General features: G+C 42.5%; 1 protein-coding gene across 1 annotated transcript in view; it reads right to left on the bottom strand.

Annotated features, from left to right (window-relative positions):
* Positions 1-15,145, bottom strand: part of LRRC49 (leucine rich repeat containing 49) — a 149,360-nt gene that overhangs the window by 121,731 nt on the left and 12,484 nt on the right. Inside the window, exons 5-7 of the mRNA XM_004712013.2 lie at positions 14,112-14,315; positions 4,854-4,920; positions 3,824-3,967 (exon numbers count right to left, since the gene is read on the bottom strand). Of these exons, the coding sequence (XP_004712070.1) occupies positions 3,824-3,967; positions 4,854-4,920; positions 14,112-14,315 (415 nt within the window). The remainder of the gene's footprint in view (positions 1-3,823; positions 3,968-4,853; positions 4,921-14,111; positions 14,316-15,145) is intronic.

Here is a 15,145-nt window from a genome sequence, read left to right as displayed (position 1 = left end):
AGGTCAAGTGTCTGATTTCCCAGAATTCACTTCCATACCTGATGGTCTCTGGCTTGGGCAGGGAGAGTCTAGGCAGAGGATTCTATCTGGGTGTCATCTTCTTGGGGTCCCTTCTGCCTATCTCACTGGGAGTCTTATAGCATGTACTGTAACATACAGCCAGAGAGTTGTATGTCTAATGCTCTTCATATATGCACTAGTACACAATACCTGTGCATCAAGTATTGATGGACAAAACTGTACATCTTCAGAGCTCCAGATGTGTTTCTACAGGCTTGCCACCATGATGCCAACTCTTTTCCTTCCGCTCACATTCTAGTTCTCTAGCATCTTTATCAGTTGTGCAAACAGAACGGATTGTATCCTCTCACCATATCTGTTCAATCTATATGCTGAGAAAATCATCAGAAGCTGGATTATATGAAGATCGCAACATCAGGTTGGAGGAAGGCTTATTAACATCCTGCGGTAGGCAGATGACACAACCTTGCTTGCTGAAAGGGAGGAGAACTTGAAACACATGTTGATGAAGATCAAGGATTATAGCCTTCAGTACGGATTACAACTCAGTATAAAGAAGACCCAAATCCTCACAACTGGACCAATAGGTAACGTTATGATAAATGGAGAAAAGGTTGAAGTTGTCAAGGATTTTGTCTTACTTGGATCCATGCTCATGGAAGCAGTAGTCAAGAGATCAAAAGACATATTGCATTAGGTAAATCTTCTGCACAAGACCTCATTAGAGTATTGAAGAGCAAGGATGTTTCTTTGTGAACTAAGGTGCACCTCACCCAAGCCATGGTATTCTCAACCATGACCCATACCTTGGTATTCTCATGGTATTCATCACATGCATGTGAAAGTTGAATAAGGAAAACCATAGAAGAATAGATGCGTTTGAATCATGGTGCTGGAGAAGAACATTGAAAATACCATGGATTGTTAGACAAACAGATCTCTATTGGAAGTGAGGCTAGAGTGCTCCTTAGAGGCAAAGATGGCAAGACTTTGTCTTACATACTTCGGACATATAGTCTGGAGAGACCTGTTCCTGGAGAAGGACATCATGTGTGGTAAAGTAGAGTGGTGATGAAAAAGAGGAAGGCCTTCTATGAGATGGACTGACACAGTGGCCGCATCAATCGGCTCAGGCACAGGAACAATTGTGAGGACGGCACAGGCCTGTGCAATTTCCTTCTGCTGGGCACAGGGTTGCGATGGGTCAGAGCTAACTTGATGGTACCTAACAACAACAACAACAACAACAAACAACATCATCTTGATCCAGAAAGAATATGAGAAAGATGTTTACTTGTGGTTTATCGACTATTCAGAAGGCATTCAAACTGTGATTCCTAACAAACTATGGATAACCTTAAGAAGAATGGGAATTCCAGAATATTCATTGTGCTCATGTGGAAATTGTACATGGATCTAGAAGCAGTTGTGCAAACAGAACAAGAGAATACTGCATGATTGCATGATTTAAAATCACAAAAGGTGTGTGTCAGGGTTGTATCCTCTCACTGTACATTTCAATTTCTATGCTGAGCATATAATCTGAGAAACTGGATTATGTAAAGAACACAGTATTAGGATTGGAGGAAAATGCATCTGAAAAATGCAGATGACTCAACCTTGCTTGCTGAAAGGGAGGAGGACTTGAAGCACTTGCTGATGAAGAGCCAGAATTAGAGTTTTCCGTATGGATTACAACTCAGTGTAAAGAAGACAAAAATACAACTAGACTAGTAAGTAACATCATGATAAGTGGATAAATGATTCAAATTGTCAAAGATTTCATCTTTCCTGGATCAACAATCAATGCTCATGGAAGCAGGAGTCAAGAAACAAAGGACAAGTTACATGGGTAAATCTGCTGCACAAACCTCTTTTATGTACTGAAAAGGAGGGAGGTTACTCTGAGGACTAATGTGTGTGCCTGACTCAAGCCATGCTGCTTTCAATGGCCTCACAGGCATATGAAAGTTGGACACAGAATAAGGAAGACTAAAGAAGAATCGTGCATTTTACCATTTTACTATGGTGTTGGCAAAGAATTCTGTAAGTATCATGGACTGCCCAAAGACCAAACAAATCTATCTTGTAAGAAGTATAATTAGAATGCTTGTTAGAGGCTAGGATGTTGATCCAGCAGTTCAAATTCACCAAGAAAGATGAGGCTGTCTGCTGCTGTAAAGATTTAGGATCACGGAAATCCTGTATGAGTTCCCTATGAGTTGGCATCAACTCAAGATCAAAATGTATCACTCTTATATCTTCATACCCATAAAGCGAAAAAAAGACCATTGTTCAATGTCCTTATCTTAGAAATAACTGCAGGCAGAGAGTTAAAGTGATTTACCCAAAGCTACATAGTTTAAGCAAGGAGAAGCTAAGGCCAGAACTAGGCTTCTGATGCTTTATAAAATGCTTACTCTACATCAAGCCCTCTTAAAAATTTTGAAAGATCTGATATTTACATGTGCCTCTCTAAAACTCAAGGAACCCCCTGGTGGATTAGTTTGTTATATATTGTGCTGCTAACCACGAGTTTAGCAGTTCAAACCCACTAATAATTTTGCAGAAAGAAAGTGAAGCATTCTGCTTCTGCTCCTGTAAAGTCTCAGAAACCCCAGGCAGCAGTTCTGCTCTGCCCTGTTGGTTACTGTATGGCTGGATCAACACCAGGCCGGCTTCTAGCAGCAAGTGACCTTGAATCTCCCCCACCGTGCGGAGCTGACCAGAGCTAGCTAGCAGTGAGTGACCTTGAATCTACCACACACACCTGCAGAGCTGACCAGAGCTGGCTAATGGCCCACTTTATTCTCCACCTGCCGCTCTGTACCTGGCACGGCCCGTTTGGCTCAGCGCACGCTTTGTTCTCAACCCACCGCTCTGCACCTGGCATGAATACACCCAGAACCAGGAAGACACCTTACATTCCAGAAACCCAGACATACCTGTATCTCCCAATCCCTGACTACTTTACCTTATATGGTACAGGCAGCCCAGTCACATGTTCTCTGGCCATATAAACACCACCCCTGTAGCCTGGGGCGCGACTCCCTCGGCCTGGACACTATGGACCATGGGACTTCGCCCGGGCTGGGTTTTTCTCCCTAATAAAGCCTGCTTGCTCTAATTCGGCTGATTTGGTCTCTGGTGCCTGTCTACTACCTCACAGTTACTATGAGTTGGAATTGACTCAATGGCGGTGGGTTGGGCTGGGTTTGGGTCACAACCCTCAATCTCTCCTGTGCCTTTTCTATTTTGGTGCAATACTTTCTCATCTTTAGTCATCTTTCTTTCTGATTCTACGCCAGAGGTAAAAAAGGAGCAGCAAAGCATCCAGGATATATTCTCCCTATCGGATTCGTTTATTGACATCATTCTTTTCAGTGCTTCGAATTTACCACTTGTCCTTGAAAAGACAAAACACTTCAAACCCTACGGGACAGAGTAGAATTGCTCCACTACGGTCTCCAAAGCTGGGAATCTTTATGATCCTAGATTGCTTCCTCGTGCTCTCACAGACTGGCTGGCGGGTTTGAGTCACCAATCTTTTGTGCAGCGGCCCAGTGCTTAACCTTCTGCGCCATCAGGGTCCTTCAAACCAATGCAAAGGACCTTAATATTTCTCAAATCAGAATAGTATCAAGCTAAACAAATTATATTGATACTTTCAATTCAGAGAATGCTAAATAATATCAAATTCTTAATTTTCATAAAGCTAAATATGAACAAAAGCTTGAGCATTTGTTTCATTTCCTTAAAATCAAAATCAGAAAGTACATATTAATTCCACTTCAATACTCACCACAAAAGTGATTTGATTGTGTCGCAGGTTAAGTTCAGTTAGTGAATCCAGTCCATTCAGATTATCAACATGACTTAAAAGGTTCCTGGCAAGGTTTAAAACTCTCAAATCACACAAATGACTGACATTCTCGATTTGGGTGATCTGTCAGAAAATGAAGAAGGAGTGGTTAGCAGGCAGAAATCTCAGGTATGCATGTTATAAAAAACCCTTAAAATAATATGGTTAGAGTTCATTGGATTCAATGACAATGAGAGCACTTTAAAAACCCATTCCCAACATTTTATGGTGTAGACCGTACGACATCATCTAACTTATGAAATTTAACTGAAGGAGCTTTTTTTGTAATTTTTTAATTTGACCATGGTAGATGAGGTCAATTCTGTAAAATAACCCAGGAATCTATCATTTGGGCTCTTCTAAGTACCCAGCACTGCGCTAGTTCCACAAGAGCTGCAAAATACACACAGTACCTGCCAAGTAGTAACTGTGAGCCAAAAGCCTAACCTGTTCTTCTAAGTAGTTTTTCAAATAGTCCAGGAAATTTAACATTATAAAAGTTTTGAGGATCATATTTATGTTGAATTATTTAAGAGTTATTCCACCAATTCACTGAAACTTCTAAGGTATTAAGGTTTCATATAGAAAATGTGGTAATTCCTCTGTAGTAAATAATAAGTAAATTGTGTAATTCTCATGGTTATAGCAATTTTGTCTCATATGTTGTTTCTTATTCAAAAAGGCGTGTAGTGGATTGTGTGTTGGGGCTGCTAACCACAAGATCTGCAGTTCAAACCCACTAGCTGCCCTGCAGGAGAAAGATGAGGCACCTGGTCTTGGAAAGATGTAGGCCTCATAAGCCTAGGATCATTCTGCTCTGTTCTGTAGGCTCCCATCGGTCCTATAATGCCTTGTAGAGTTAACCTGGAATTGACTTGATGGCAGTGGGTTGGTAGTGAGTAAAGGGTTGTTTTTTTTCTTTGCTTTTTTTTTTTTTGTTTTAATGAAAGTAAGAAAGGGGCTACAATACCTGATTTCCATGGAGATCCAAGACGTCCAAGCTTTTTAGATTCTCCAGATTTGATATTTTTCTAATTCTGAAAATTAGAATAAGTAGATTAGAAACATGAATTTACCTGTAAATCAAAACAGGCTAAGGTGTAACTCGCTTTACATAACGCTCATCAACCTTTTAAACAAAATATACTTCCCATTGACTTCATTATACGTTTAAAGATGTAGTCCTCTTGTGTGGAAAACATCCCAATGAGCTTAAAGCTGAAATGCCCCAGAGAAGAAGCAGAGGACTGCTTTTCCACAGTCATGGGTTTGGAAGTCAATGGACTTCAATTCCTATCTCTTGCTTTAGGGGTTTCCAAATAATTGACAACTTGCTTTTTTTCACACTTTCTTTGCTTTTTGTGGCTGTCTTAGTAATGCAGATATAATTTTGCCTTCATAAATGAGTGATTGAAATTTTTGCTTTGTGTCTAACCCTTGTTGCTTTCTTACGAAGTATTCAGTTACTTAGGTTTTTAACCTATACAAGTGAACATTGCATGTGTTTTAGTCCAAAAGGCTTTATTTACATATGTATATATATTTTTTCTCAATGTTACTTTAAAATCTGTAACATTGGCTAGATTAACCATACTACTATTGGAATTACCAAATGTCTCATAGAGGTCATTTACATTATCTCACCACAAACTAATGATGCTGCCTCTAAAGTAGACCAGGAAGACAGACAAGCGCGTAGATCACGAGAACTCAACACTGCCCTGTCCTGCGCCATCCTCTCATTGTTCTTATGTTTGACCTCATCCATGCAGCCACTGTGTCAACCCATCTTGTCAAAGGTCTTCCTCTTTGTCTCTGCCACCGGGTTTTACCACGTCTGATGTCCTTCTCCAGGCACCGGTCCTTCCTGACATGTCCAAAATATGAGAGACAAAGTCTCACCCTCCACAGAGGGCTCTGGCTGTAAAGCAGGCCTGCTTGTTCTTTCGACAGTCCACGGGCCTTTCAATATTCGCTGAAAGTGCCACGATTCCAATGGATTCTTCTGCAGGCTGTCTTATTTAATGTCCAACTTTCACACACATAAAAGGCACTGAAAATACCCTGGCTTGGTTCAGGCACGCATTCGTCCTCAAAGGAAGGTCCTTGCTTTTCAATACCTTTTAACGAGAGCTTTTGCCGCAGATTTACCGTTTGATATTAGCTGTTTGATCTCTTGTCTGCTGCTTCCGTGAACATTAATTGTGGATCCAAGCAATGCAAAAATCCCTGACAACTTCAATCTTTTCTTTACTTGCCATGCTGTTACCTATCAGTCCAGTTGTGAGGATGTGGTCTTCTTCACATTGAGTTGCAATTCATACTGAAGGCTGCCCTCTTAGATCTTTGTCCGCAAATGCTTCAAGTCCTCCTCACTTGCAGCACGCAAGGCTGTATCATCCGCATACCGAAGGTTGTTCATACGTCTGACCTAACTGGCTGATGACTTTTTCTCCTGTATTATCTCCCACCAAAGGATGACAAGTTTATTCTGCCTCCGGGTGTTTACCACTGCTATTGTTTTTGCCTTCGGGCTCTTCCCACTGAATCTTCAGAAGGGTCAAGCTTTCCTATTATTCAGGTCTCCCCTTAATTATCTTCCCACACAGGTCTTTCTAGAGGATGCTGTCTAAGGTAACTTTCCTTTCCTGCTCCCTATCCTATCTTTCTTGATTCTGTTTAAACTGCTCTTATCTTTAGATGCCCTGGTGCCTCCTCCGACTCAAAGCAATTCCGTCCACATGAAGCTACACACTGCCTGGTCCCTGTACCATTCGAGCTCATTACTGCAGCCATTATGTCAATCCATGCTGTTGAGAGTCTCACTTTTTCACTGACCCTCAACTTTACCGGCGAGAACTTTGGTAGTGCAGTAGTTACGCTGCGAACAGCATGGTTGGCAGTTCAAAACCACCGGCTACTCCTCAGGAGAAAACCAGCTTTCTAGTCCCAGAGAGAGTTACAGGCTCAGAAATCCACGGGGGGCAGTGCTACCCTGTCAGGATGAGTCAGAGTCGACTTTCTGGCGTGGATTTGGTTTGGGTTTGGGGTATTTATATTAAGGAGTCCTGGTGGAGTTGCAGGTTAGGCATCCGGCTGCTAACCACATGGTCTACAGTCCTAAGGCACCACTCTGTGCTGAAAAAGGTGAGGTGCTACCATAAAGATTTCCAGTCTTACAAACCCTATTTGGGTCACTATGAGTCAGACTCGATTCAAAGGCATGGGCTTAGGGGTTTTGTTGGGGGGCTTGGAAATTTGTATTATTTATGTATTTCTTTCTTTATGATCTCTCTCTCTCCAAGCCAAAATTTGAGTTTTTAAGAGGGCAGAAACTGAAGACACTTTCTCTCTGCATTTCCCAGCATCCATAACAGTGTGTGCCACTGAGTCAGCACCCAATCAATAGTTAATGAATGAATGAGAAAATTAGTTAAGTGGATGAGCTTTACATACAAGGGCACTTAATAGTACTATATATCACAAGAGCTATTTTAGAAATCACCTAAATGCTTTCTACTGAACTTACTTGGCTTATGAAATGCCTTAATATATGTTTAGAACTTTAGTTTTAGTATCTTGTCAGACGCTTTAATTTTGCTATTAAAACACACACACGTGTGAAAATCTCTCTAAATGGCCCTCTGAAATACACTAACAGCTAGCGCCTGACTCGTTGTCTGCCTCAGTCTTAAGTTCTATGCCTAGCTTACCTGTCTACATGTCTGACCCTGCTTCCAACTGGATTTTTCTCACAAGAAACAAAGCTAGACAAAACGAAAGCATGTCCCTTTTCTTGTTCTCCCTCCAACAGATAGATCCCACTTTCCCCTACTACTCCCTGCACTACGGGAAGAGAACAAGAGGATAAAAACGCAGGTCCTGGCATCCGTCCGTCTTTCTTACCATCTATCTATCACTAGTTCTACTGCCTTTGCTCACTGCCTCAACCTTCCCAAATGTTTCCAGAACTATGATCATACCTCGAAATGTCATATCTATGCTTATCACCATGCAACCATATTTCAAACCCAAACTTCTTGAACCTCATCAGCCATCTGACATCATTGCCAGACCCCAAATTACAAGACCACAAAACAATCTAATCCAATTTGATTTCTAAAAATATTTACAGTGCACCCACCATGCATCAACACAGACTGCATGTTTTTCTTCCTCTCTCCCTGATGACCTCAACCTCCTCATCAGGCTCCACTCATACCAACACCCGGCAGAAGCTGCTCTTGTCCTCGGCCACTCCTGGGCATCCGCAGTGGCTTCACCTCAGTCCTCAGCACCCTCCCGGACTCGGCGCACTCTTTCAGGACCCTTCTCCCAGAGCCACACAGTTCATACTATCGCATTTCTTAAATGTCACTAACAACCAAAGTAACAGCCAACCCAGATCGAAAAACAGACAACACTCTCCACAGCTATTATTCTGTATTATGCTTTGCTCTTGAAGCACCTAGAATAATTGGGAGGAAACACAAAATGCTAATACTATGGCTTTAGGAAAAGCCATGCCTGCTAACATCAGCCTGATCTCAAGGCTATTATAGTAAGCTTTTGTTCAATTATTTTTATTGTCACAAAATACACATGGCATAAATTTGCCCTTTTAAGCATTTTTCAGTGTGAAACAAGTTTCTGGGTGATTCTGTTGCAGCTGGGATCACATTTCAGGAACTACCGCCCTAGTTGTATGTCAACCTCAATCGCCTTCTCCTGTGAGCTTTAAGAGGGTGAATCCACCGAAAGACAAGACTAGAACCTATTCTAAGGAAACTTAAAGACACCTCTGTGGGAGATGGTTTGGCAGTTTCTCCCCATCAGTCTACTTGTGAATAGAAAATGCATCCTGACAGCTGTTGTTGTTAGGTACTTGAAGAAGTTGGATCCTAGAACTGAAATACACGCTGCCCAGTCCTGGGCCAGCCTCATAATTGCTCTTATGTTTGAACCCATTGCGGCAGCCACTGGTCAGTCCGTCCTGTCACCGCCCTCCACTGTACCAAGCACGATGCCTGTCTCCAGGGACTGGCCTCTCCTAACAACGTGCCCAACTCCATGAGAGGAAGTCTCATCACCCTGCTTCTCAGGAGCATTCTGGCTGTGCTTCCTCCAGGATAACTTTGATTGTTCTTTGGTCGTCTGCGGTACTGTCAATGTTCTTCACCAGCACCACAATTAAAATGCATTGATTCTTCTTCGGTCTTCCTGATTCAATGTGCAACTTTCACATGTATATTAGGCGATTGAAAATAGCAAGGCTTGGGTCAGGCACACCTTAGTTCTCAAAGTAACATCCTTGCTTTTCAATACTCACAAGTGGTCTTGTGCAGCAGAGGTACCCAATGGAACCCAACATGCCTTTGGTCTTTTGACTGCTGCTTCCATGAGCACTGATAGTGGATCCAAGCAATACAAAATCCTTGACAAATTCAAATCTTTTCTCCATGTATCATGATGTTATCTATTGATAACCAGTTGTGAGGATTTTGATTTTCTTTACACTGAGTTGTCATCCACACTGAAGTCTGTGATCCTTGATCTTCACCAGCAAGTGCTTCAGGTCCTCCTCCTCCTCCTCACTTTCAGCAAGCAAGGTTGTGTCATCTGCATATTGTAGGTTGTTAATAAGCCTTCATCAAATCCTGATGCTACATTCTTCTTCATATAACCTAGCTTCTCAATCAGTATACAGACTGAATAAGTACAGTCAGAGGATTCCATCTTGATGCACACCTTTTCTGATTTTGAACCATACAATATTCCCTTGTTTTGTTCATATAACTGCCTCTCAATCCAGTTTGTCATTTTGTCGTACTGTGAAGACGTGTGTTGCAGTGATGTTGGAAGCTATGTCACTGGTATTTCAAATATCAGCAGGGTGACCCAAAATGCATAATAACAGTGTCATAACTAAATATGAAAGCAATGCAAATATATGACAAGATATGAAAAGACCCTCATATATGATTGAGATGTAGACACATTTATAAATACATATAACCATAGAGCAATGGTTCTCAACCTGTGGGTCGCAACCCCTTTGGGGGTTGAATAACCCTTTCACAGGGGTCGCCCAATTCATAACAGTAGCAAAGTTACAGTTATGAAGTATCAACAAAAATAATTTTATGATTGGGGGCATCACTACAACATGAGGAACTGCATGAAAGGGTCGCGGCATGAGGAAGGTTGAGAATCACTGGACTAGAGGGAACATTATGGAGCCCTTAAAAATGACATTTTCAAAGAACATGGGAAACGTACAATATTGAAGAGAAAAGCACGCAGAATAAAAACAAATCTTGTAAGATCGTGACATATAAGCACAGAAGAAAAGGAGCTACTCTGTTTAAAAACAAACTACCCCAAACTTGGAAATTAAGCAAAGAGACGACTGCATGTTCTTTCAATGTCACGAGCACACTGTCAATACGCTACCCTAGGGGACATTTGACAACTACTGATTAGCGCCCAGACCCTGGGAGTTAGATACTAACTTGTTGAAAATGATGAGAGCTCATCACAAGTGTTGTTAGGTGGAAATATTCTGTCCAGTAGAACGATAACCCCAGGGGTTATCATTTTACTGCCTGGTAAGACATGAACCCATTATTCTAGCATTTTAAAAAAAAAAGGTCTTTTTCTCTGACTTCTCTGAGCCTCCTTTAAACCTGAGTTGGCATCCTGTCGGCCCCCTCATCAGTGAATTGATAAAAACTTTGAGCTGTGGCCACTACCTATCTGTCTGAGAAATATATGTTTAATGGTATGAAATGTAGGTAGTGAGGACAACAGAGATTATGTAAGCCCAAGGCTCTCTTCTCTGGAGCACCCCTGTCTGTCTCTATCTGAGACTCCGAACATCATTAAGGCCTTTCCATCACAAAAACCTTCTGATCTGCTTAAACACCTCTTCCTACAGAATTCTACCAGGGATTCTTCTCTAGTATAACTCCCACCTAGTGTGACTTCAAACATTCTCTTAGCTTTGACACATCGAGGCTCTCACTTCAGATTCTGATTGCCCAATGAACAGGAAGGGAAAGGGGCACACTGCTTATTCATGGAACTCCAACAACGCAGTGTCTTGCTGTCTTGTTCTTACGAATTGCCTTTGCTGTAGAGTCTTTCCGTCATATGCTTCCAGCACCTGAAATGATGTAAAAGTGACCGAATTCTAAAGACTTCAGAAGCACCTGAAAGCATCAATTGACCTAGGTGTCCTCTGGGTGGATGGAGAATTGATGCAGTTTTCAGAATTCCAGTCTCGTCCCAGAGAGTTGAGGATTTTTGCTAAGAAGAATGTGAGCTGAAAGATTTTTTTTTTTAAAGTTTGTTCTCCCCTTGAACAGAAACTGAACTAGAAAAAAGACTAGGCTCCCCAACCCCCCAACAGCTACAGACTCGAGGGATGTCTCTGAAGGCCACACTCTTCTACTGATACCAGAGAAGGACACCATGACAGGCCCTGGACACGTTCCAGGTATCAGAGATAAACCCTTACACGTAAGGGGACATGTAAAGGAGGCAAAAGGAAAGAAATAGGGAACCCCAGGGTCTGGAAGAGAGCTCTGCATCTGCCCCTGGGAAATCGGGAGAAAGTACAGTGAGGTTCTAGTCATTAACCTGCCATCAAGAGGCGCCAGGAGATCTCCGAGAAGGGAAGCAGAAAATACCCAAGGTAGGGGAGTCAGAGGGCAAGGCCTTCAACAGCAGAGTGGCAGAGCGGTTGCCTGTTCCTTGGTAACAGTGTAAACTTCACACACAGAAGCAGAACGCGCGCGGGGACTCTCTTTATATTTGAACAGAAAGCTTTGTTGGGGCTGCCAAACCTAGAAGGGCACAGATACCTCGGATTTCTTTGTATGCTGTCACAGCCGGGGCTGAAAGATGATACCGGGCTGGGCTCCACCAGCAGGGGCAGGAAGTCATCCCAGACAAACCCAGGAGCCTGAGCTGCAGGTGAGCTTTCCTCTCTCCAGCATTCTCGGCCAGGTTGCCTCAAGCGCGGCCTCTGGACAGATTTGGCTCACAGGCCCCTGACCAGCACAAAGCCAACCCAGCTGGAACACACCTGGCAGGTTTGCCTTTTACAGATACTTTAGAAATACACAATTAGAGAGAAGTGAGACATTATCTTCTGGCTACATTTCCTTTTTGACTCAAGATTCTTAACAGCCCTAAAACTGTCTAAAAGTGATTTTTTAGGTGTATTATGTAAAATACGACCTTAAATAAGGTCAGATAGACTGGTGTGGTCAAGGCATGAATGATTTTTTAAATGGTCAGAGGCTATTCTTAGAAGCCCGCAGAGTTGAAAGGTAGGAAGAGGAAAAAGTAGAGAAGTGATTTAAGGTGGCAGGAACCCTAGGTATTATGGAGGGGCTCCTGGACAGCGTGTCAGCAAGGCAGGTGAAAAAGTCTCCCAAGAAAACAGCTCCTCACTCAAGGGCCAAAAGGAGGGTCTGGATTGCTCAAGAACAGGTGTCAGCGCAACCACTTGTCTGTCAGTGGTCCCCCTGCAGCGGTTTGCATACTGCTGTGGGGCTGGAAGCGCTGCCACTAGTATTACAAGTACCAGCAGGGTCACCCATGGTGAACATGTTTCAGTGGAGCTTCCAGAACAAGACAGGCTAGGAAGAAGGGGTGCCGACTGAAAGGTTTCAAGAAACTGGCGTAGCACTGAAGCACTGACTAGTCTAGGTTAAGAAATTTGAAAGGCAGCAACCTAACCTAGAGGTGACCCAAGAGCATGCAGAAATTAAACATGACCACAAATAGCACAGACAAGTACACTTCTATGATGCTCAACTACAGAATCATTTAAAAATGGTTAGAGCAATATATCTACAGGGAGAACCTAGAAATTCCAGCTGGATTCAGAAGAGCATGTGGAATGAGGGATAAAACTGCTGAACTGACAGATTTTGGCTTGAAACAAAGAATACCAGAAATATGTATATTTATGTTTTATTGACTATGTCAGGGCATTCCACTGAGATGACAATCAACTGTGGAGAACAATGAGGAAAATGAAGATGTCTAAATACTTCACAGTACTCCGGTGGAAACTGCACTTAGACCCAGAGGCAGCCTGCTGAACAGAAGAAAGGGACACGGGGTGGTCCGAAATCAGGGCTGCTGTGCATCAGCACTGTATCTTTTCACTCTCCTTGCTCAGGCTGTGCACTGCGCAAATCCTCTGAGAAGCTGGACGACATGAACAAGAATGCAGCATGAAGACTGAAGGAATATGCAGATGACACAACCTTGCTTGCTGAACGCCAAGAGGACTTGAAGCACTTGCTGATAAACATCAAAAAGGCAGCCTCCAGTGTGGATTAGGACTCAATGTGTAGCAAACAAAAATGATCACAACTGAACCAACAGACAACATCATGGTAAATGGAGAAAATATTGAAGTTATTGGGGATTTCATTTTAGTTAGATCCATCAATGCTCATGAAAGCAGCAGTCGAGAAAGGAGATGAGGTATTTCACTTGGAAAATGTGCTACACAAGACCTCTCTAAAGTGCTGAAGAACAAACAGGTCGCTTGTGAATGAACTGTATACTACATGTTCAGAGGTGGGGCGGTGGGTTCGGCATAAGGCTGCTAATCGCAAACTCTACCCCTGTAACGAGGTACTATCTTGGATATTTTGTAAAGCGGCACGCTGTGAGTCAGAGTGGACTGGATGATGGTAGGGTTTGTTCTTTTTTTTGTTTATTATACAACTGAGCATTATAAGGAGTTAGGGACATGTATACAGGAAGCCATATTAAACACACACTGAAACTGTCATCTGAATATAAATTCAAGAGTCAATTTAACAGTCAGTTAAAACGGTACGTGTCTATCCTTAGCCAATGTGCTGAGAAGAATTACAAGGGAAACACAGGAGCCAAAGTGGACACAAGCCTAAAATGTGAGCGAAGAAAGCAAAGGCAAGGGGAGCGCCCACTACCCCGTCCCAATCATGCATGGCGCTGGAAACAATGAAACCAATCTGCGTGTCTGGTTTGACTGCCAGGCTGAGTCTGAGAAACATAGAACGACAGGATCTTCATTCACTCGGATAACCTTTGAAAACCTGTATCCTCTTGCTTTCCTAAGTACCACACATTTCTGAGCTGCCGTTTCACTACAGAACTCAGCATGCATCAAATTATCCTATCGGGCTACCAACAAAAGCTGCTCCACAAAGGTTACCTGTTCTTCCCCAACAGAAGGACACGGAGGCATCTCAGAGTGGAAAGTCCACTAATTTCTTCAATCTGATTATCATATAAATCCAAGAAGATTAGGCTCTGCAGATTAGAAATATTCTGGATCCGAGTGATGAAATTGTGTTGAAAGTTCAACAAACGAAGATGCTCTTCCCCATCGATGATTGGACATACTGTTAGCTTTTGCCTAGGGGGAAAAATGTTCAACAAATTAATAGGGTTCTTTTGGAGGTAGCCTGCTTCCTCCTACAAATATTGTTTTTAATAACTTTGTGATCCCACACGGCAGTCAGAAAATGGGGAGTCCTGCCACCTCCAGCACCAGTTCCTATGGGCTGGTTGGGTGAACTACATACTAGGAGGGGCCTGGTGGGGCGGTGGGTCAGGCACTGGGTGGCGGGAATAAAGAGGGCTGGGTCTTGTAAATCATTCATGGGAAAGTCAAGTGACTTTCTCAAATGATATATTAAAATTAAGCTGTAGGTCTTATCATATTAATATCCTCTATATCAATTATTTCACACCAAATTGACTTTTAACATTGGAAAAAACTGAAAGCAATTGCCTTCTACAGTAGAAGTTTATATAGTTGGAAAAACCATGTCAAATATGAGAGAAATATCCTTGGCATCAACCCAATGGTTACTCAGATTACTCGGACATTCTGGCAAAGCTGCCTAAAAGGATCTCTCATAGGTAACAGGACCACACACTACTGTGGTAGATAATATCGTAGGAAGAACAACAATGCAGCCACGTATAATTCACGTTGATGAAGACATTTCCATCCCAAAATCCATTGTGTTGAAGTCCTTTCTGAACATTTTCTCAGGAGCTTAGATTTTAAATATGTATTTATGCATTTAACAATAGCTTTGAACTTGCCAAAACACTGAGCTACAAGATAAAAACTCTACCAACACATGCCCTTCAAACCAAACTCATTGCCATCCAATCAATTCCAGCTCACAGTGGCCCTGTAACAGTGAGCATCTGAGTGCACCCAGTGCCCCGACC

The sequence above is a fragment of the Echinops telfairi genome, unplaced genomic scaffold (genome assembly GCF_000313985.2).
Source record: "Echinops telfairi isolate 266 unplaced genomic scaffold, ASM31398v2 ScPeMD7_7475;HRSCAF=8513, whole genome shotgun sequence".
Classification (NCBI taxonomy): Eukaryota; Metazoa; Chordata; class Mammalia; order Afrosoricida; family Tenrecidae; genus Echinops; species Echinops telfairi.
This window is presented reverse-complemented; position numbering and strand designations above follow the sequence as displayed.